General features: G+C 37.4%; 1 protein-coding gene across 2 annotated transcripts in view; it reads left to right on the top strand.

Annotated features, from left to right (window-relative positions):
• The window catches only part of UBAC2 (UBA domain containing 2), a 228026-nt gene that overhangs the window by 182760 nt on the left and 20671 nt on the right, over positions 1–24595 (top strand). For both annotated transcript variants that reach the window (XM_027854128.1, XM_027854129.1), the window contains one exon: positions 23806–23931. In XM_027854128.1, the coding sequence (XP_027709929.1) occupies positions 23806–23931 (126 nt within the window). The remainder of the gene's footprint in view (positions 1–23805; positions 23932–24595) is intronic.

Genomic DNA, 24595 nt, shown 5'->3' with positions numbered 1-24595 from the left:
CTGTAGTTTAGTTTCCAGTCTCATCATGCAACTGAAACTGCTGTATCCAAAATTACCAATATTCTCTTAATTGCCAAATCTAATGACCTTCTCTCCGTCCTTGTCCTTCTTGGTATCTCTGCAGCCTTTGAGACTGTCAATCACCGCCTTCTCCTTGATACTCTCTTTTCTCTATGTTTTTGTTTCACTTCTTTATCATGGCTCTCTGAGCATTCCTTCTAAGGAATCTTCTTTCTGAATCTTCATTCACATTATACCCACTCGCTATGGGTGGCCTCCAAGGCTCTGCCCTAGGCCCTCTTCTCTCTATTTAACATTTTACTGGTGATCTTATCAGTACCCATGGTTTCAATTATTATCTCTATCCTGAGGATTCTCAGATCTCTTTGTAGTGCTAACCTCTCTCCTGACCTCCAGATTCACATCTCCAACTGTCTATTGGACATCACAAGCTATATTTCTTATAGATGTCTTAAACTTAACTTGTCTAAAACTAAACTCATTTTCTTTCCCTCTCATCCCCCTCCCCTTCCTAACTTCCATATTATTATCAAGGTTACCCTCTCCCAATCACCTGGGCTTGCAACCAAGGTATCTTCCTCGACTTGTCACTCACCGCACATATCCAGTCAGTTGCCAAGGCCTCTTATCTACCTTCATAACCTCTCATATGTCCCCCTTCTTTTCTTTGACACTGCCATCACCATGGTCCAGGTCCTCATCACCTGAACTTTTGCAGTAGCTCGAGGGTTTGTCCCTTTGCCCCATGTCTCTCCCCATTCTGTTTTGTCCTCCATTCAGCTGTCACATTGATCTTCCTAAAGCATAGGTCTGGCCATGTTAGCCTTTATTCCATAATACTATCCTCTGCTTTTTAAAGGCCTTCATAACCTGCCCTCTTCCTGCTTTTCCAGTCTTCCAACATCTTACTCCCCTCCATGAATTCTATGACACAATGACACTGACTTCCTTGCTGCTTCTCATACAGAACTCTTCATCCCCTAGCTCTGAGCATTTTCACTGGCTGTCTCCCATGCCAGGAATTCTCTCCTTCCTCATCCCCTTCTCTTGGCTTCCTTGGCTTCCTTTAAGACTCAACTAAAGTTTTACCTTCTGCAAGAAGCCTTTTCTAGTCCTCTATATTCTTAGTGCTTTTCCTCTCAGGTTATCTCAAATTTATCCTATAAATATTTTGTTTGTATGTGGTTGTTTGCATTTGTCTCCCCCACAAGACTCTGAGCTCCTAGAGGGTAAGGACTTTTTGTTTTGTTTGTTTTTGCATTTCTTTATATCTTCAGCATTTAGCACAGTGGCTGGCACAGTGGGCTCTTACATGCTGTTGACTTGAGTATACATATTTCTTAGTTGTGCATGACACCTTTACAAAAGTATGCCATTTAGGAGGGCATGAAAACCTCATAAATACAGAAGAGCAGAAATAAACACATCCTTTTACTGACCACAGAGAAATAAAAATCATAACGAAGGGCATTTGAAGAAAGGATTCAAACATAAATGGGAACTAATTTAATCCTAAAAAGTTGGTAGGGCAAAGAACAATAGATAATTTTATCAAAGAAAATGAGATAGATAGCAAACTAAACTTTTGGGATGCAGCCAAAGCAGTCCTTAGAAGAAAAAAAATTTGTCTAAATAATGTCATCAACAAAAGAAAGAGCAGATGAATGAAGTGGGCGTTTAACTATGAATCTCCAAATACCAAACTAAACACCTAAGAATCAAATAAGAAATAAACAAAATTGAAAGGAGCAAAAAAAGCATATTTGAATAGATGAAGCTAGGAACTTTTTTTTTTTAAGTAATAAAATAAATAAACTATTAACTAATCTGATTTTTTTAACATCACCAAAATAAAAAAGGGAAAAAAAGGAAAATTCACAGCACACAAAAGAAAATAAAAGAAATTATTAGACAGTATTTTCCCCAATCATTTAACAAAATTTGGTAACATTAATGAAATGGATGAATTTTTTTTCCAATTTTTTTACATTTTTATTTAAAGTTTTGATTTCTAAATTCTATCCCCCCTTTCCCTCCCTCCTCCTTGAAATGGCAACCAGATATGTTATATGTGTGCAATTATGTAAAACATTTCCATATTAGTCATTTTGTACAAGAAAACTCTAGAAAAAATGAAAGAGTGAAAAATAACTTTGGTCTATATTCAATCAATATCAGTTCTTTCTCTGGAGGTAAATAGTATGCTTCATCATTAGTCATTTGGGATTATCTTGGATCATTGTATTGCTGAGAATAGCTAAGCCATTCACAGTTCTTCATCGAATAATGTTGCTGTTACTGTGTACAACATTGTCCTGGTTCTGTTCACTTCACTATGCATCAGTTCAGGTAGTCTTTCAAGGTTTTTCTGAAATCATCTTGCTTGTCATTTCTTATAGCACAATAATATTCCCCCACTCCCCAGTCATTGGGCATTGCTTTGATTTCCAATTCTTAGTCACCACAAAAAGAGCTGCTATAAACATTTTTGTACAAATAGGATCTTTCCCTCTTTTTTGGATGTCTTTGGGGTTTAGACCTAGCAGTGGTTGTGCTGGATCAAAGGGCATGCACAGTTTTATATTCCTTTGGGCATAGTTCCAAATTGCTCTCCAGAATGGTTGGATCAGTTCACAACTCTACCAACAGTGCATTAGTGTCCCAATTTTCCTTTTTTGTCATGTTAGCCACTCTGTGAGGTCTACCTCAGAGTTGTTTTAATTTGCATTTCTTTGATCAATAGTGATTTAGAGCATTTTTTTTCCCTAGGGCTATATTTTTTCATATAGCTTTGATTTCTTTGTCTGAAAACTGCCTATTCATATCTTTTGACCAATTATCAATTGGGGAATGTATCTTTATGAATTTGACTCAGTTCTCTATATATTTGAGAAATGAGGCCTTTATCAGAGATACTTATTGCAAAAATTTTTTTCTCAGTTTTCTGCTTTCCTTATAACCTTGGTTGCATTTGGTTTTGTTTGTGCAAAAACTTTAATGTTACATAATCAAAATTATTTTATGTTTTGTAATGCTCTTTATATCTTCTTTGGTCCTAAATTCTTCCCTTATCCATAAATCTGACAGGTAAACTGTTCATGCTCTCTTAATTTGCTTATGATATCACCCTTTATGTATAAATCATGTACCCATTTTGACCTTTTCTTGGTATATATGGTGTGAGATATTGGTCTATACCTAGTTTCTGCCATACTATTTTCCAGTTTTCCCAGCAGTTTTTGTGAAATAATGAGCTTTTGTTTCAAAAGCTTGGTCTTTTGGGTCTATCATATACTAGATTACTGTGGTCATTTACCATAATGTGATTTGTACTTAATCTGTTCCACTGATCCACTGTGCTCTCTCTCTCTCTCTCGCTCTCCCTTTTTTTTTTTTTGGCGAAGCAATGGGGTGAAGTGACTTGCTCAGGGTCACACAGCTAGTAATTGTGAAGCATCTGAGGCCAGAATTGAACTCAGGTCTTCCTGAATCCAGACCCCGTGCTTTATCCACTGCGCCATCTAGCCGCCCCCTCACCACTCTTTTTCTTCGCCAGTACCATATTGTTTTGATCGTTACTGCTTTATAATACAGTTTGAGATCTGGTACAGCTAGACCACCTTCTTCTGTATTTTTTTTTCATTGATTCTCTTGATATCCTTGACCTTTTGTTCTTCCGTATGAATTTTGTTATTATTCTTTCTAGCTCTATCAAATAATTTATTGATAGTTTGATTTGTATGGCACTGAATAAATAGATTAATTTAGGTAGAATTGTCACTTTTATTATATTGGCTCGGTCTACCCATGAGCAATTAATATTTTCCCAGTTGTTTAGATCTGACTTTATTTGTGTGAAAAGTGTTTTATAATTATGTTCATATAGTTCCTGGGTTTTTAGACTCCCAAGTGTGTTATGTTGTATAAATGGAATTTCTCCTTTTATTTCTTGTTGCTGGACTTTGTTGGTACTATATAGAAATGCTAATGATTTATGTGGGTTTATTTTGTATCATGCAATTTTGCTAAAGTTGTTAATAATTTCAAGTAGTTTTTAGGTGATGCTCTAGGATTTTCTAAGTATAACATCATATCATCTGCAAAGAGTGAGTTTTGTTTCCTCATTGCCTATTCTAATTCCTTTAATTTCTTTTGGAACAGTAGCTTTAGCAAAGAAGTGGAATTTAAAATAAACCCACAGAAATTAGTGGCTTTTTTGTACAATACCAACACAACACAGCAGGTAGGGGAAGAAATTTTATTTAAAGAAACTACGCAATATAGGAAATATTTGGTATTCCATCTGCCAGTACACACAGAGGGACTATATGAGTACAACTGTAAAACATTCCTTGCAGAAATAAAGACATGCCTAAATGATTGGATGTTTATTGCCCGTGGTTGGGCTGTGCCAGTATAATAAAAATCTCAGTACTACTTAAATGTATTTACTTATTCAGTGCCATACTAATTAACCTACCAAAGATTTAATAATAATTGTTATTATAGTATCATTTATGTATCACTTACTTTGTAACAAGAACAGTGCTAATAAATGCTTTACACAAATTTTTTTTATTTGATCCTCACAACAACCCTCAGAAGTAAGTATTATTATTATTCCCATTTTACTGTTGAGGAAAATGAGGCAAACAATAACTAGTTTGCTGAAGGTCACATAGCTAGTAAGTGTCAGAAGCTTTATGTGTTTTATCCACCATATTAATTTAGCTGCCTTTATAATGCTAGGGGGGTAAATTTTTTTTTAAAAAAGATCAATATTAAAGGAGATAATGAAAAAAAGTGGGATCACAAATCATACTGCAAAGGAGTAATCATCAAAGTTATTTGTTACTGGGTAAAATAAATAGAAGATTTGATCTGTGGAACAGATTAGGTAACAAAATCTATAGGCAAATGAATTTAGAAACTAGCAATAATGAGGCCAAAATAAGAAGAAAAGAAAGAGTTATTGAAGCATTTTTATAAAATGAACAGAAGAAAACAACAGAAGGAAATTTAGAGAATGAGTCAAAAACTAATGTGTTGAATTTACTATATACTTTTAAAAAATCAACTGTAACTGAGATTCACAGTTTCATATACATTCTTTTTCATTCTATATGAAAACATATTTTGTTACTTTTTGTCAAGGTCAGAATTAAAAAGTAAAAATATGCATCTTGGTTTTTGGGAGAAGTTTGTGATCATAAAAAAACCCAAAAGGCAATTTCCTGAAAGTAACCTAGACACTCTCCTCCTCCTATTTAATTTTGGGCACAACGTGTGGCCCGGGTGTTCTGTGATTCCCAAATATGTTCATACATACATACATACATACATACATATATACACATGCACACTGATGCAAGAGGTGTGTATATGTGAGTATACACATTTGTGTATATTCACAAAAGCTCTATAGATTATTGCATGCCTCTGCCATGATATTTACATGAGCTCTATCAAGTATTCGTCCAACTGCATGTGATAATCTGGGACAGTCTTTATCCGTTTGTTTTTCCTGTATAGGTGGTTAAGACAGAGTTTTGAGTTGCTACCTATCTCTTCCAAGAAGCTACAAATGTTTCAGGGCTTGATGCATTGAGCATAATGTCATCTACAAATGGGAACATATGAAAAGGAATCACCATGCATAGGAAGTCCTTATTCAGTTGGTTCTCCATGTTTTGATTTCCTCCATTATATTGGTTCATACCTTTGTTGAGCATATGTGTCCCTGTTTTATGCCTTGTTAATGTTTATGATCAGAAGGTCATTCAGCAACGTTGTTTCTACTGTTAATATCTTTCACAGAATTAGCATTCAGTTTTGCCACATCAGATTCTGTTTTATAACCAGCAAACAATATGTACAATGGAATTTTATGTTTTATATCTTTCCATCGGTTGTGTGATGTTAAAGATGTGGTCTACTATGGAATATTCCTTGCAAAGCCTGTCTATTTCTTACTAACATTTCATTGAGAATATCCTTTATCTATGAATAAATGATTCTCATAAAATTTACATAGAATAGTATGCACATGGTTTAAGTTTTGTCCTGTGCCTTTCCTTTAGTACATTCCCTTCCTTTAGATACCCTCAATGTCCTTAGAACTGTGTAACCTCCTACACAAATCTCTTCAATGTAGACTGGGTCTAATCTGGGTGCTTTTCCTATCTTTGTTCTCTTTAGTGCCTTTTCTACCTCCTCTGTAAGCAAAACCAGGACTGTGATGTCAAAGTCCAAATGTCTTTGGACTCTACTTCCCTTGATGGTGAGAACAGTTTGTTATAAAAATCTTGTCAGATCTTTTCCATTTTTCTACTATTTGTTGTTCTTCCATTTTCATCCTACAATGCCCTCAGAGGTCACTGATGATGCAGTAGATAGAGTGCTAGATAGAGTCAGTAAGACCTGAGTTAAAATCCAGCCTCAGATACTTACTAGCTGTATGGCCCTGGGCACGTCACTTAATCTTGTTTGAGTCAGTTTCCTCAACTATAAAATGGAGATAATAGTAGCACCAACCTCGCAGGGTTGTCATGAGGATCAAATGAGATGTTTGTTTAAAAAAAAAAAAACCGTTTAGTACAGAGCCTGGCACATAGTAGGCACGTAATGTATATTCTCATCCTTTTCCTTTCTTCCCTTGTAATGACCACCAGTCAGAGAAGAATGAAAAGAACCTGGTTAGTATAATGTTGGGAAGCCAAAGGAGATGAGAATTTTCAGATACTACAAAGACTAACTAGCATTATTAATTAAATTAATTAAAGTAATTTAGAAATTAGTTAATGGTAGCCACCCATCACCACCATCAAAAGGCAAGAGGGGCTTCAGAGACATTAAAAAACTTACTCAAGGTCCCTGACTCCAAAACCAGTAATTGTTTTTTCTTCTCTACCACATATCATGCATATTTTTAAGCCCTTACTATGTACTAGGGTCTGGAGCATAGAAAAATGAGAATGTCTGACACAGCTCGTGGCCTTTGGGAATGTGTAATCTAAATATGAGGGCATTGCTGAAACCTGCTAGTGACAACAGGATGGAGTTATGAGGATGTCTCTTACTCCATACCACTACAAAGACTTATACAATGAAAGAATGTCAGAGATACAGAATCATGTTTCTAAAGACAGGAGAAGTTATGTAAATATTCACTGCCTCACCAAAAAACACAATAAAAATTCATGTGCTACTTATATAGCATGTGAAAGATTACAAAGCACTTTCTTCACAGCAATTGTGTCAAACAGCAGGTGACAAGTATTATTATCTCCGTTTTATAGATAAAGAAAGCAGGAACTTGGAAACTAAGTGACTTGCCTTGTGATGGTAGTGATGGGTGGCTATGGCAGCTCAGAGTTAAGTCTGTACACCTTCCACTAACTAATTTCTAAATCACCTTAATCACCTTAAGGTTGAATAAATATCCCAGATCTTCTTACTCCAAGACCAATGCTTGTACCTCAACATAAGGAATAACATAACATTCGCTCCAGGAGATCACGTCCAAATTTAATCATTCAGCTAGCTAATAAGAATATTTCCTTCCTCTATAACATCACTATACTCTTGCACAAAGGAGTCACTCGATAAATTTTCATTGAATGAATGAATAAATGAATGGTTTTCCACCTTTAAAAAGAGAGAAGTGAATTAATATATAGTCACTAAACTAGATTATCCTAACACAATTCAGCACTGGGCAAGTATTTTTAACTGCAAATGAAGTGTCTCTGTAGACAGCAGGACCAGAAAGATGATTAAAAAGTCCCCACACAAAGAGTAGATCTAATACAAACTTAAACAAAAAAATGTTTGCCAGTTTCAGGAAGATTGAGAAAATTTGTTTAAAAAATTGTACAATTTATAAATCTAATGAATAATAGAATGAAAGTGAGCAATCTGAGGTTGGTTAAGATGTCCTAATATAGGATATTGCAAATGTAGCAGTATGTCCTTGCTGAAATATAGAAAAGCCAAATCTGTTATTTTTATCTTTTCCTGTTTGGCATTTTATCATGTTTCCAAAGTGGGAGTTCTCTGAATATTGTTTGCCTTGGATTTTTGTGGTACCCTGAGCTTTGACATTTTACTCACATGTTCTATCCAGCCACCACCCCCCCCCCTTTCCTTATTTTTAAGTTTGTGTGAGAGGCAAGACTGAGAGGCTGCCTTATGTAGATGTCTTAACATCTACCTTATAATGCCATACATTATCTCCATATTGGGTATCCCAAAACTCTTAGCACAGTTTTACACTTAATGCCTAAAACTGCACTGAAACTAAGTTGAAAAAGCTATAGTCATAATCTAGAACTTAGAACAGTGTATAGCCCTATTTGCTTTTCTAATTATGATCATCACAATATAATAGAAGGAGGAAGAGATAAGTTTTTTTTTTGTTTTAATTTATTTATTTTTAGTTTTCAACATTCGCTTCCACAAGATTTTGAGTTCCAAATTTTCACCCCATCTCGTCCCTCCCCCCACCCCAAGATGGCGTGCATTCTGATTACCCCTTCCCCTGATCTGCCTTCCCTTCTATCACCGCCCCCCCTTCTCTTATCCCCTTCCCCTTCGATTTTCCCATAAGGCAAGATAGATTTCTATACTGCATTGCCTGTATATCTTATTTCCCAATTGCATATAAAACAATTTTTAACATTTGTTTTTAAAACTTTGGGTTCCAAATTCTCTCCCCTCCCACCCACCTTCATTGAGAAGGCAAGCAGCTCGATACAGATTATACATGTGTAGTTATGCAAAACACTTCTTTAGTAGTCATGTTGTGAAAAACTAACTATATTTCCCTTCATCCTGTCCCGCCTCCCCCCACCCTCATTTATTCTATTCTCTCTTTTGACCCTATCCTTCCTCGGATGAGATAACTTTTACCTGATGGGTCAGGGAATGTTTAATACAGGAGATAGCATCTGTCTTGAATGAAGAAAAAAGTAAGACAATGGTCAATTGGGAAAAAAAAGGTTTATTACAAGCAAGGGCTATACACAAAGGCTTATTAGAGAAAAGGACAGGATGAGGATGGGAAATGGAAAGTCATCCATTATGGCTGGAATATAGATTACCTGAAAGAGAGTGAGATGGGTTAAGACAGAACAGGAAGGTTAGAGCCAGATTGTGGAAGACCTTGAATGTTAGAGTGAGGAGTTCAAACTTTGTTCAATATTAATTGGATAACTACAGAAGTTTTTTATGTAACTGCATGAGGAAGACTTCTGGAGAACAGTATGGAGAATGGATTGGACAGGAGATAGACTGAAAGCAAAAAATGAAAAGGGGAATTTTGTAATAGGCTAGGCAAGAGAAGAAGATATTCTAGGGTAGTTACAGTACAGATGAAAGTCCAGATAAGAGTAAAAGATGACTTCAGTACTAAAAGCTTGTGTGACTAAGAAGATGAATGGATGGATAGATGAGTGGCTCTCTAACAGAGACCTGAGAGTAAAGATAAGCTAAAGTATCTTCAGTAAGCTATCAGTCATTCGAAAGTATTTTTATGTTTGCAAATGAATAATCTCTCACTTAAATCCAGTTCACTTGCAAGTCATGATATCACCTTCCTGATGTCTTGATCCTCTTGGAGAATGAAGGACCCACTGGGGACCCAACTGGCCAGTTCCATTTGGTCAGTGCAGCTTCTCCCTTCTTTCCTTCCCTCTTTCCCTCCTTCCTTCCTTCCCTCCTTCCTACCTTCCTTCCTTCCTTGTCTTCCTCCCTCCCTCTTTCCTCTCCCTCTGTCCACATAGGGAATCATACCCGTGGAATATAAATTTTGATCACTGAAACCATGCAAGATATCTTGAGGTTTAAGAGCTAGATTTCTTTTCAAGACCATACCTTAAATCCAAATCACTCTGGCTCTCACTGATTGGCCCACAATAGGTCTCAGCCCAAACCTCACTTGGTCATTGTTTGGGCTACATGAAAAAACCTGTCCTGTGCAACCAACCTTGTACAGACTCCTAGGAGGCCCCATCTCCAGCTGTCCCATACCCAACCTTACCAAAATAACCTTAAAGACAGCTTTACACACTCCCCACAACTTTCCTTTTTAGATGTTTTTTATAGCTTTGTAGTTCAATTTTATTTTTAAACTTTTCTTTCAAGTTGATTAAACTGTTTTATCAACAGAGTGATCTGAACAGGTAACATTAAGTCTTTTATGACATCCTTTCTTTATCTCAGTAGGTAATTGTATAGATTCCAGATGTGGAACAAATTACGAATGCTTAGTTGATACAAATCTGCACATTAAATGGGAACTGACTGAAAAACTCTCTCTCTACAAGTGAAATGAAGATACATAAACTAAGCTTTTTCATCTTAATATGCACCTACTTTCAGAAATTACTGTTATGCTTCCTTGCTTTTGTACCATATAATACCGACCTTTTTGACAAAACTCAGAACTGGAAGATAGGATCAAATTCTATTCACACTCTTAGAATAGCTCATTGAGTGACCTTGAGAAAGTTATTTTGTTCTGTTTGTGTCGTTTTTTTTCCCACAGGAAAAGTGAATATGAACTAGTTTCATGAGATTTTATTGATCTGGGTTATCACTAAGAAAATGTGAATGAGTTTGGAGGCATAAGTCCTAACGTTGGTACAGTTTTTAATAAGGAAATGCCAGAAAGACATTTCCAGAACCATCTTGCTCCTCCAGCACAGGACGTCTTTGTGGTCCTGCAGGTCAGCCATTCTGAGTAAAGGAACACTCCTCAAATCTATTCTCCCCACCCTCTCACAAGGGTGGCTGTGGGCTTCTCAGTCAGTGATTCTTATCTGTACTTTGAGCAACTAGATGGCTATATGGGTACACATTTCTGTATTTTTTACATACTCAGTCCCTAAGAGCCAAGAACATAAGGATGTCTATTTTTTTCAAAAAGAGATAAAAATCTTACTTTTTCTGTTGATATGATATGATTGAGGACAATCATTTTAATCTTTCTGAGCCATTGTTTTTATTAGTACGTTTGTGAGCTAAAGAATCTATAGTGCTTTCTGATTTCATCCATTCCTTAATAGAACATATATTTATTAAACCTTCACTATAATCATAGGCAAATTAGACACAATCTTGGAGGTCAGCTAGTCCAATTGCTACTTAAAGCAAAGAGCCTTGTCTGCATGCTAACAAGTGCTCGTGTATTCTGTATCTATCATATATATCTCTTCTATTTGAAGCCTTCAAATAACAACTTACTACATACTATAAGTTTTCTTTGAGAAACCTTTCATTGTTTCCTTAGATTGAACCCAAATCTTCCTTTCGTCTAACTTACACCTGCTGTTTCTGGTTGTACCATCTAGGACCAATTCTTCATTCATAATTAGGCTGCCCTCCTGACTCTCCGTAGGACTTTGTCTCCCATTCCATAAAAGCTCTTCTCCTTGGAAGCCTATTCCACCCTTGGGCTACTCACATTGGAAGTACTCTCTGCCCCAGTGACCTCTCCATCTGACTGATTGGATCCTCCCATAGCCTTCTTTTCCAGGAGGGGGCTCAGGCCAACCATAGCTTCATTCCTTTCTAGCCTATACTCATTACTCTTACTTAATTTTAATTTTTTCTCAATTACAGGTAAACAAAAATTTTTAACATTTTTTTTTGTAATTTTTAGTTCCAAATTCTCTCACTCTCTCCATTCACTACGCCTCTCTTGAGAAGGCAAGCAATTTGCTATAGATTATATTATAGATTATAGATTATGTGCAGTCATGCAATGCATTTCCATATTAGCCATGTTGCAAAAGAAAATGCAGACCAAAAAAAAAACCCCAAAAATAATAAATAAGAAATAAAAAATGTATGCTTCAATCTGCATTCAGACTCTATAAGTTCTTTCTCTGGAGGTAGATAGCTTTTTTCATCAAGTCCTTCAGGATAATCTTGGATCATTGTATTGCTGAGAATGGCTAAGTCATTCACAGTGGATCATCATACAATATTGCTGTTACTGTGCACAATATTCTCCTGTTTCTGCTCATTTCACTTTTCATCAGTTCATGTAAGTCTTCTCTGTTTTTTGAAAGCATTCTGCTTGTTATTTATTAAAGTACAGTAGTATTCCATCACAATCTTGTACCACAATTTGTTTAGTCATTCCCCGTTGATGGGCATCCCCTCAATTTCCAGTCCTTTGTCACCACAAAAAGAGCTGCTACAAATATTTTTGTACATGTGAGTCCTTTTCCTTTTTCTTTGCTCTCTTTGGGGTACAGACCTAGAAGTGCTATTGCTAGATCAAAGGGTATGCCCAGTTTTATAGCCCTTTGGGCATGTGCACTCATTACTCCCCACAGGACTTCCTCTACCATGCTCCCACAGAGGGTACCTTCATTCTCCATTTCCTTCTCCACTTTCAGCTTCCTTTTATGTGTCTTCTCTTGTTAGAAAGCAAGCTCCTTGAGAGCAGTGACCATCTTTCTTTCTGTTTGTATTTATATCCCCAGCACTTAGCACGGTGCCTAGCACATAATAAATTAAGTGCTTAGCACTTAATAAATGCTTATTGTTATTGTTGTTAAAATGATTTTGATTCCTTTTCGTAATGACAAATCTTCAAATTTTGGAAGAAAGTGATCATTTGATAACATTTATTAAGTTTCTACTATGTGAAAGGCATTATAGCTTATACTGGTGAAACAATGATGAAAAAATAAAATAGTCCTTCCCTTCAGAGAATCTGTAGTTTAATAAAGAGAGCTGCAACATAATGCACATGAGTATGACATAAGGCGCGATAGGGTGTCTTTGAAATCTTTTTCTCTTGCATTGTTTCTTCCATTCTGTTAAGAAAGAACAGTTTACCCTCTCTGTTAAGTTTGGGAGTAAAGAGGCCCTTTTACTTTACCTTTACCAGGGAAATAAACCTGAATTGGCTAAGTATATAGTTTTTGATTGCCTCTGGGGGAAAAGAAAAAAAAGCAATCTTGGCAGCCTACTGAAAGAGTTCTCTCACTCTCCTCCATACCTGCTGAAATTAAAATCCTTAGTTCTTTAATTGCTCCAACTCCGACTTCTCAGTGCCCTGATTGCTGTCCCCACTGACTGCTACGACAAATTTCCTGTTCATTGTTCCATAGACTCCATCACTGAAGAACCTGAGCCCATAGTTCTCTAAGTCAACGGTCTTCAAAGCGGAGGCCATTGTCTTCTCCCAGGAGAAGGGGTAGGCTTGGCCTGACCCAAAGGGGTGTGTGATCTGCCATTTGCAGGCTGCAGACCAGCCTCACTGCAATTGATAGCCAATCATGGGGCTTCCCTCCAGAACAACCTTACCTAACTGTATGCCCCAGCATTGTACCCCTTCACTCTGCTATGCAAGCTCCCAGTCCCGTCTCTGAACCTTCCATCACCTCTCCGGACAGTTATAGCCTAAATCGTCCACAGCTGCTGGGCAGACACTCACTATTGGAAAAACTCTACCCCCATCCTCTCTCCCTCAGATCACCTCATAAGGTAATTAGTAATACATGTATATAATATATGAATAAGTAAATATACACATATTAGAGGTGCATGCTTAAAAGTTTTAAATGATAGGTGGACGACCAAAAAAAAAAATTGGAGACCACTGCTTTCAGGTGGCAGCTAATTTATGCAGTAGATAGTGTTAGACTTGGTGTCAGGAAGACTTGATTTCAAATTCTACCTTTTTACTAGGTGTGTGATGCTGAGCAAGTCACTTAACCTTTTTGTCTCAGTTTTCTCATTTGTAAAATGGGAATAATAGCAGCCACATCATAGGGATGTTTTGAGTGTCCAATGAGATAGCATGTAAAGCACTTTGCAAACCTTTATCATTATTATTATTATTATTCTATTTTATTAAGTATTATTAATTATTATTAAACCTTTAACTATTCTTATTCTTATTATTATTATTAAGTATGCTAGCATTACTTTGTCCAGGTGCTAGAGTTCAGTAATTAGCAAACTCCTGCCATTGTCCTGATGCAGTGGTTCTTAAACCTTTTGTGTTATGGACCCTTCTGGCAGTCTGGTAAAGCCTATAGACTCCTTCTTGGAATAATGTTTTTAAATAATTGAAGGAAATGCTAAGTTTTAATGAGAGATTAGTGAAAATAAAGATATAATTTTTCTCCTGTGCAAGTACACACATCCCCTAGAATCGATCCATAGACCCCTTAGGGAATCTGTGGACCTCAATTTAAGAACCTTTATCCTAATGTAAGAAGTAGTTACAATCAATCAACAAGCATTTATTAAGCACCTACTAAGTTACAGGCACTGTGCTAAGCACTGGGGATACAAAGAAAGACAAAAATATGGGCCTTGCCATTAAGAAGCCCACATTCTAATGGGGGAGACAGCAAGTAAATGGCTATGTACAAACTGGATGTGTTCAGGGGAAGATGTAAGGGAATCTGAGAAGGAAGGCAGTAGGTCAGAGCTGGGGTGGGACACCAGCAAAAGGTGGGATTTGAGCTGAATCTGAAGCAAGCCAGGAAAGCCAGGTGGCGGAGGTGACGGGGGAGAGTGGTGGTATTGTGGTTGTTGTTGTTCGTCCTTCATTCTCAAAGAGTATCAGTGGCATCATGAGCGAGAGACATGAGGTAGAGGGACCACCCGGGAGGCTATTGCAATAGTCCAAGCATGAGATGATGAAAGTGGCAGCTGTGTGTATGAAACAAAGTAGGAATATACAAGAGTGCTGTGAAGGTAGAAATGACAAGATTTGGCAACAGATTGTGTATGTCAGGTGAGTGCTAGTCTAGACTTGAGGATGACACAAAGGTTGTGAGCCTGGGCGACTGAGAATCATGGTGCCCTCAACAGGAGCGGGGAATTCTGGAAGAGGGACAGATTTGGGGGAAAGATAATGAATTCTGTTTTAAACATACTGAGTCTGAAGTGTCTATGGTACATCCAGTTTAAGATGTCCAAGGAGGCATTTGGTGATGCAAGAGTAGAGGTCACGAGAGAGGTTAGAATGTTATCTGCATAAAGATAACAATTGAACTCATGGGAGCTGATGAGGTTACCAAGTGAGATTGTATTTAAGGAGAAGTGAGGAGGAGCCAGAACAGAGACTTAGGGGAAAATGTGTGAGATGATCTTGTTTGATAATTCTAAGCTACCGGAACCTTAACGACCTCTCTTCTCTCTCCTCCCTTCTGCCAGAGACTGTTTGTGTGTCAGCTGCACCAGTGTACTCTAACCAGCACAGGACTTTTCTAGGGTCTTCAAGTAATACAAAGAAATGCAATGCACCATCCCTGTCTTCAAGAATCTCACAACCTATTTAGGAAGCAGAGACATGCACACATGACAAATTAAATGACAAAAAATACAGCGTTTGATTCAGTGTCTGTCTTCCATCAAGTCCAAATTCTGCTGTCTGGCAAAAGGCATAATATGGCCTTCTCCCTCCCTCTAGTTGATGTGTCTCACGTTTGTAGAGCCTTTAAGTTTTACGAATTGTTTTCCTCATAACAACACTGTAAGGCAGATATTGCTATTCTCATTTTACAGATGAACACACTGAGGCCCAGAGGAATGAAATTACTTGCTCAAGGTTTCTTTGCTAGTAAATGGTAAAGCCAAGATTCACACCCAAATCCTTTGACTCCAAATTGAGTGGTTTTTCTAAAAAGCCACACTTTACATTCTTGTTTCCCACAAGTCCCTTACATAAACCTTCTCTGCTCTAGCCGTGTGCCTCCTAACTGTAATAAGCATATACTGTGCTTATTTTCAGTTTCCTGTTTTTGCTAAAAACTGTTCACACTTCCTAGAATGCCTTCCTCTTTTTTCTCTGCCGTCCAAATCCTAATCAGCCTTCAAAGGTCATTTCAAGTCCGTACCCCAGCCCATATTGATCTCTCTCATTTTCCAACTGCTGTAGCATTTAAAACTTTTGCTACACAGTTTTGTACGTAACTATGTGCTATCTTATATTCTTTGTTTCTTGTGCGTAAATCTTGGCCACTGAGGTAGATTATAAATTCCCCGTGGGCATGAATCACATCTTACACTTCTATGTTTCCTCCTTAATACCTAGCAGTACTGGACACATAGCAAGCACTCAGTAAACATTGGTTGGTTGGTTGGTTGACAAAATGCCGTGTGCTAGCTTACTATAAATTTTGTGTTTGACCTCAAAAAGCCTTTTAAATTTTCTGTATACCTTTTTAATGTTCCTTATCAGCTTCTCTTAGGTCAGCTTTCTGGTTCACATACAATACCAGAATTGTGATGCTTCTCAGTTTGAAATTTTATTTTCAAGGAGTTCAAATAGGTATGTTTTTCAAGAGTCCTTTATTTCATTGGAAAATTTCATGTCTACTTCAAACATCATGTAAAAATGACTGTTTAGAATCCTAAAAAGTATATTCAACATGCAAAACAAGCTTTCTGGTTGATGACTTTTTAAAATGCAAGTGGTTTCCTTTTTCCATTTTTTTTAATATGTGGTTATTGCATTTAAAAAAGACAAAGTGAAGGAAATGTTTCCTGTTTGTGGAGACAGATGGCAAGTCCATATTAAACCCTACAAAAAAGGAGAACAATGCCAAAAACATCTTAGAATTAGTACTTATAAAATTTTCTGCTTTTAAAGCATTTTCTTACTGTCAGAAATGTAATTAAGATTTTACATATAAAATTTAAGGGGGCTGTTACTCTCTAAAGGCATGCTTTTAAAAAACTATACCTGAACAATTTAATTGCAAATAAGATTCCCCCTAATTTTTTTAAGTATGTGATTTTCTAGCTAAATATGTTGATATTTTTAAACTTCTAGATATGATATAAGGTAAGCAAGGAATCATGCTACAATTGACTTATTTATCCTTAAACTGTATAAAATTGGTCATAGATCATTTTTCTAGGAACTTTTTTAGAGTGACCCGTGTTTTATCCTCTTTCCTTCTCCAGACATGCTGGCTCTTGCTTAGGCTGAGAATACAGAAAACTTAGCACTTAATTTCTTCCTTCAGTGGATCCATAATCTCATTGCTGTAGGCATGCCTTCCATGGTACAGATTCCTTCTATTTTACCTTCTCATACTGTATGATTTTTGTCAGTGTATTTTTGTAAAATTTCCAGAGGATCTGCCAATGTAGAGAAAGCCTTCCTCTAGTGCTTTTAATATTTCATGGATGTGTTAGTGCTCAGGTTGCCATTATTACCTGCTTCTCTCACTATATGATCTGTCTACCTCTTTCTGTGATCATACATGTTCCTGAAAGTGTCTTTTGTGCCATTTCTTGAGGGTATATCATCATTCACAGTATGCTGAAGCCTGTTTACACCAACTGTACATTTTTCCTTAGACTATTGGATTACCTGCAATTTTTATTCTTCAGAGAATGTGGTATTCCAAGATTCATAGTTCCATAGCCTCACCAGGAGATTATTGATGTTTTAAAAATGGGCTTTAAGTGCAGTGACCAGCTTGAAATCATTAAAAGTGCTGTAGTTTCCCAAATACCATCTAGTCTGATCTCCTTCGATTCAAAACTGGACCCAGTTATCTATTTGTAGTGCCTTTCTAAAGCCTATATCCTAAAAGGTAGAGCCAAGATAGCAGAGCAGCAGGAGACAGTACAGCCCTTCTTCACTCAACCCCCCCAACTCCAAAGAGATCTAGAATATACACCGACCAAATCCTAATGGACTTCCCTAATGGGGAAATCCAATAAAAAGTTACAGTGCATCACTTATCCAGCCAAAGTCCGGATAGGAACATAGATCAAGAGGTCTACAATCACCAGAGATGGGGTCTGGCCAGGAAGGAATACACCAAGAACAGTGCGTTCTGGCATCCCAAACCAGCAGGGCGAAAGGAGGTCCAAAACTCCTAGTGGGATGCCAGTGCTGCCTAGGTGGCAGCTTTGTCACTTACTAGCCACTTCTGGGTCACAGATCCATGGTGGACAGAAAAGACAATCTGTACCTAGGAATATAGCGATCACAGGCTCTAGGCTGTGTACCAAGAGGGGAGCAAGTTCAGATGAAAACAATAGTAGTTTGGCTCAGATTCCAGGAGCAGAATGTAGTCTTAGTTCCAGCTTCTAGCCCATCTGAAGCTTGCAGAGAAATAATCCAGGCAGGAATTCCAGAACAAAGAGGAGCGTACGTTTCTGCCACTCAGAATCAGCAAAGCCTCCTCGCCAGCTGATAGTGGCTGAATCCAGCAACTTTATACTCTTTCTCAGACCCAAACCCAGGTCAGGAACTTGCAGAGTTCAAACTTGGAGTAGTAATCAGACTTTGCTCTGGATCAGACCGCTTTGGAAGCACTAAAGGCTTACAGGTCCTCTGCCTCTGAGATTCTGGAATAACACAACACTCAGTACCCCCAAGAAAGCTGCCGCAAGACCATCCTATACCTTCCCTCCAGAAAGGTGCAGATCCAGGTCCTAATATCAAATCCACAATCAAGAAGTAAGGCTGAAAGAACAAGCAAACAAAAAATGAATCCCACCATGAAACATGATTATGGTGACAGATCTGCTCAAGACACAAAACCAGAAGAAGAGAATAACTCCAAAATGCCTGCAAACAAAGCCTCAAAGAAAACGCAGCTTAGGCACACATTTAACTAGAATTCCTAGAAGAGATGAAGCAAGAAATTAAAAAATACTTTAAAATGTTTTTATAAATTAAATTAGAATACTAAATGGGGAAAATGGAAAAGAAATGAGAGCTGTGGAAGAAAGAATTGGAAAGTGAATTAATAGCTTGGCACAAAAGGGACAAAACCTTGCACAGGCCACAAATTCCTTGAAAATTAAAATGGACCAAGTAAGAATCCAACGAAACAAGAAATATTAAAACAGAGTCAAAAGACTAAAAAAGTAGAAGAAACTATGAAGTATCTCGTGGCAAAAACAACTGATCTAAGAATAATTAGACCAACTGAACACCATTAACAAAAAAAGAACCTTGAGAAATATCATATTTTAAAAAAAAAAATCTTAAAAGAAAACTGCCCAAATCTCATAGATCCAGAGGACAAAATGGAAATAGATATCATCCACTGGACACCTCTGAAAATGAAAATTCCCGGAAATATAGCCAAAATTCAGAGCTTCCAGGTAAAAACACACAAACACACACACACACACACAAACACAAACACACAGATGGGTATAGAGACACATTTCACTCAACAAGGAAATAGGAAAAGAAGGGAAAAATAGAGGGAGAGTAGATTAAGGTAGCATTAGTCCTAAACAAAGCAAACCCTTAAGGATGTACAAAAATATTTATAGCTCTTTTTGAGGGGACAAGAATGGGAATCTGGGTGGGAAGGGGGGTGGCGTCATGCTGGGGAATGACTAAACAAGTTTTAGGATGGAATATTGTTGTGATGTAAGAAATGATGAAAAGGATAGTTTTGTAGAAACCTGGAAAGATTTATGTGAATCAATGCACTGATGTAAAGAGAATCAGAAAAACAATTTATACATTGACAGTAATATTGTCAAGACAAACAACTTTGAAAGTATGAGGATCAGCATAATGACCAACCACAATTCCAGAAGACTAATGGTGAAATATGCTACCTACCTCCTGACATAAAGGTGAAGGACTCAGTGCAGAATCATGCATGTATTTTTGGACATGGTCAGTATGGAAATGTGTTTTGCTTGACTTTACAAGATTGTAACTGGGGTTTTGTTTTTCTCAATTGAAAGAAAAAGAAATATAAAGAGAAAAAACTATTTACTGATAAACTGAGTCAACTGAATTATAGCTTCAGGCTCAATCTGTGCAATGTATACTTTATCCACTTTGTTTTTCCAGGGTGGATTATTACATCAGTCTTTTTTGAGTGACTATCACAAGAATATAGATTTAGATCCAGGAAAGTTCTTAAAAGTCATGTAGTCCAATCTCTTCATTTTATAGATAAAACTAAGACAGATTAAGTGATTTGCCCAGGGTCTCACAGGTCATATTAACAGAGCAGAGCACCAATTCAAACCCAGATCCTCAGACTCAGTTGAAGATCTTTTATGCTCCACTAGATCTCTTTGAAGAGGCACTGTAATGTTCCAGTGCTTAATGAAATCAGCAGAATATCACCCACAAACAAGTGCACCTATAGAATTTCTTTCCTACATGCAGTCAGCCCAAGATACCGTCCATATTAGTATCTGCAGGGCTGAGAAAGGAAGACATGTACAAGTGGATATTCCTTCCCTACTTTATGCCTTTCAGAAAATGCCAAGAAATGCGAGGGATTGGTTGCATTTTGAAAAGGAATATCAAGATATAGGCAGAGAGTTGGTATAGTATAGGCTCTGTTGGAAGCCACCCTAAGGGCAGTATTAGAACGTTTAAAAAGTTCACGGTTGTACTGAGTATGTTTTGGCGTGAAAGCAGATGGTTTGTGAGTTCAGAGGCTGGGCATCCATAACAGTTGTTTTGGTGTGCATTCTATTTTTAAGAGTAGAGTAGGAGTTTATGGGGGCAGGCAGGGAGTCTGGGAGCTTGTAAATATTGTCATTGTAGGGTTGGGCAGGAGTTGTGCCTTGGTCAACTTGAGGTTTAGTTAGTAATCTGCCACAATATAACATTAGCTCAGTTAGGCTTCAGATTCAGATGTACTGGAAAAAAATCTGATCTTACAGTTTTTATCAACAATGACTGCTTTGCACTGGGATATCGATAGGGGAACCAGCAACCAGACCACAAGCCCTGACCCACAAATAGCCGTGTACACACCCACACATCAAAATGACCATACCCATAGGTTGTAAGCCTCCACCCATACTCATATTCAACTGTCACACTGAAACACACTTCTAAAATGTACAGTGCTTGGCCACATGTACTCTGCAGCACGTGTGCTGAAAAACCTATCTAAAACACATATTCACTGTAACTGCTACCTTCACACCAACCCTTTCTCACTCTCTGCTGTTAAACCAAAATGCATATCAGAAACTGTGGGCTCCAGCCTTCAAACTCGCTGTCATAGCCTCCTTCTCTATTCTTAAGCCAAGACACATGCCCAGTGCACACATTCACCACAACCACTGCCTTTTCTTCCACAATCTAGCATTCACTGCGCCCAAGGTTAGCTCTCCACCACCACTAGCCTGGATATAACATTCCTCAATCCTACTTCCTATGGCCTCCATATATTTTATCACAGAATTGTAATCCCTTGCCCCTTCTTTCCAGCCACCCCAGTGGTGACATGGGAGGAGAGAGTCTTCCTTCACAAAAAAAGTGTCTGTATCTGTATCTGTCTTCCCTCAACTTCATAATATCTCAGTGTCCTGAAACCCTTTGGCACTGGTAAATATATCTGTGAGCACGTCTCCTTCTTACACTCTTTGATGTAGATACATAGCAAATAATTGGGAAAAGTTAGCTCCTGAACAAATCTGTCATTAGTCTTGAGCACCACGTGCAAAGAAAACATCTTGTTTGAGGAAAGCCTTTAAGGCTGCGTTTTGTTCTTATAAGTCTGAAGTGTGTTTGCAATAAGCAAACACTTGACACAGCAGGTTCTTATATTCTCTACACCTCTCAGTCATGTGATGCTAAGTCTGTAGTTTGTTGTAGAAAATTTTCTCCTAAATTCTACCTCCACCCTTCTCATCTTTTCATCAGTGATATAGTCAGTACATATACATAAATAATCCTCAAAAGCATTTTATAGTAATGAGCAAGCATTGGTGACTTGCTGATGCCTTCTTGATCTTCAAAAAAAAGTAATGATAATAATAATAATGACAATAAAAACAGTGGTACCATCTGTGATCTATTCCACTCTTTTAGAATCTTCCTCTCTTTAAGATCTCAGCATATCTAAAACTAAACTTATCTTTCCCCCTAAATGCTCCCTTCTTCCAAATGTCCCTATTTTTTTTTGTCACCATCCTTATAGTATAATATAGTATATTTATATCACCATCCTTATAGTACAATGTAATCTTGGTATTATCTGGATTATCCTCGCTTTTCTTCACACTACATATCTGATGAGTTGCCAAATCTTGCCACTTCTTCCCTCACAACATCTCTCATCTCTGACCCCTTTTCTTCACTCACATAGCTACCACCTTAGTTCAGGCCCTCATCACCTCCTAAAGCCCTCCTGCCCAAAGCATCTTCCCACTCCATTCCATCCTACACACTGCTGCCAAAATAATTTTCTTACCTTTAAATCTGACCGTATGATTCTCCTACTCAGACAACTCCAATGGCTTCCAACTGCCCTCTGAGATAAAATATAAACAACTCCATTTAGCTTTTAAAGACCTTCACAACCTAGCCCTAACCATGATTCCCATCTCACGCGATACAATCCAGTGCAGCCAAATTGTTCCTCTCTGTGTTCTTCCCACATGTTGCTTCAGACCCCATCTCTGCCTTTGTCCTGGGCCTCCCCCATGCTTCTCATGCACACTCCTTCTGCCTCCACCTCACAGTGCTTCTTTCTTCCTTTAAGATGGAGCCTTGGTACCATCTTCTGCATGAAGCCTTTCCTAACCCTCTTAACTACTTTGTATATTTTTTTATGTATTAATGTTACATTTGTGGTGTATATATTTACTCGTTATCTCCTCCATTAGAATGTAAGCTCAATGATAGTAGAGATTATTTCTTTTTGCACAGTAGCTGGTATGTAGTAGGAGCTTAATAAATACTTGATTCATTATAAATCTGTTCACGAATGACTTTAAAATTACGTCATCTCCAACAGAGATTTCTTCCATGTATGTTTGGTAAAATCTATCCGCTCATCCCAGCTGCCATTGTCACTTTCCATACAACTTGGATACTGTAATTGTAGTGCTTGAAAACTGAGATGTGGTGGAATACAAAGGTGCTGGTTTCATTGTCATTACTGACAAGACTAGATCATTATAAAAATGCTGGCAAATCTGTTCTATTCTCCATGTATTTGTTATCCTTTCAGTTTCATGGATAGATGTTCTAAGGATGATCTGGCTTACTGTATGGTCTCAAGTCAGGCTCTTTTCAAACTCTCTGTCACCTTAACTACTTTTCAGTGTCTTGCAAAGCAGTACTGCTTATAATCCATCATCAATCTATTCCATAGTGTTTTGAAATGAGTTTGTACTCTGAAACAATATTGGCTGTCATTTCCATTTTTTGGCAAGATTAAGTATGTATTGTCTGGTGCATGATTAAATATGTATTGTCTAAGCTCTTTTGACCTACTTATTATGGTGACTATTTGCTTCAGGTCCACATGTACTAAAATTGGAATCATAAAGAGATTAGAATTTAGTTTCCAAGTAAGAAAATGGAAACAATAATAGTATTAATTTTCAAAAAACTGTTAAAGAAAATTACAGTGACTCCTGATTTTCCATACCTGTGTCTTTTTCATAGCAACCCAGGCCTCCTTTACTTTTTTGTCCCATTTTCCTGATCATATCTAAGGCCTAGACTGCTAACAGTAAGACTGAGCAGGGAACAGAGTCAACAGATTGAGGAGCTGAAAACATAAATGTGTGAGTTTATGTCTGTAACTGAATTCCAAAACCATATTAGATAGCTCATTTTAAATTACCTATTGAGTGGTATTATTCTTTATTACCATGTCATACTAATTGAAAAATAGGCTATATTACTCTAGAATTTTTATTCCTTGCATGAAGGTAAACATGATACTATATATTTCATAATTTGCTGTTTTGTTTGGGTTTATGATGGAGACAGTTGTAAGATGGCCTTGTTCATTTTTGTATTATAACAGTATATGTATGATCTCTTTTTAGGGTGGGAGGATTAACTGGAATCGATTTTTTCCTCATATACGTCAGAGACGGAATGCAAATGCTCGAGATGTTCGACAGTCTGAACAAGAAGTAGCAACACCTCCTCTTGAGGTTTCTGAGGAGCAGGTAATCTTAGATTGAGTGTACCCTTACAGAGGGAAAATGATTTTCAGCACCTGAAAGTAAAATGTGGGGATCTTGATCAAATTTTTTTTTAACCAGCAGCCCCTAGCATTGCAGTTTGGACTCCTGTTATGTGCTGGCAAGTTTGAGAAAAGCTTGATAAATTTTGAATTGTGTTTGACTGAAAAAAATAGCCTACAACTATTGTAGACCATTATCACAATTAATACTTTGATATTCCCTTCCCTGTATGGTGTTTGATAGTCACTGTGTAGAGTAAGCGTGTCTGTCACATCCCCCATCCAGACATTTCCAGGTAAACCTTAATTGAGGAACCTAGCCTTTGAAGCAACAGTGTGACACCTTGAGCAGATTTTGACATCTTGACTAGAATCTGAAAGTATACCCCATGACAGTGGTGTCCAACTCAGATGGAGGCACATTGACTTAGAAAACCACAAATTAACATTTATCTATGTTGTATTGTATTTTTATTTGTTTTGCTAAACATTTCTCAATTACATTTTAATCTGGTTTGGACCATAGTCAGGAATTTTGAGGGCTGCAAAGAGTAAATTTGGCACCTCTGTCCTATCCTGTCATTGCCAGCATCCTTGGTTACTTGTAGACTAGACCATAAAAACTTCTGCAAAAAGAAACTGCTTTC

Source organism: Vombatus ursinus, unplaced genomic scaffold (genome assembly GCF_900497805.2).
Source record: "Vombatus ursinus unplaced genomic scaffold, bare-nosed wombat genome assembly UNPS02010304.1, whole genome shotgun sequence".
NCBI classification, from domain to species: domain Eukaryota; kingdom Metazoa; phylum Chordata; class Mammalia; order Diprotodontia; family Vombatidae; genus Vombatus; species Vombatus ursinus.
The sequence above is the reverse complement of the archived record's forward strand: the minus strand, read 5'-3'. Positions and strand labels throughout refer to the sequence as shown.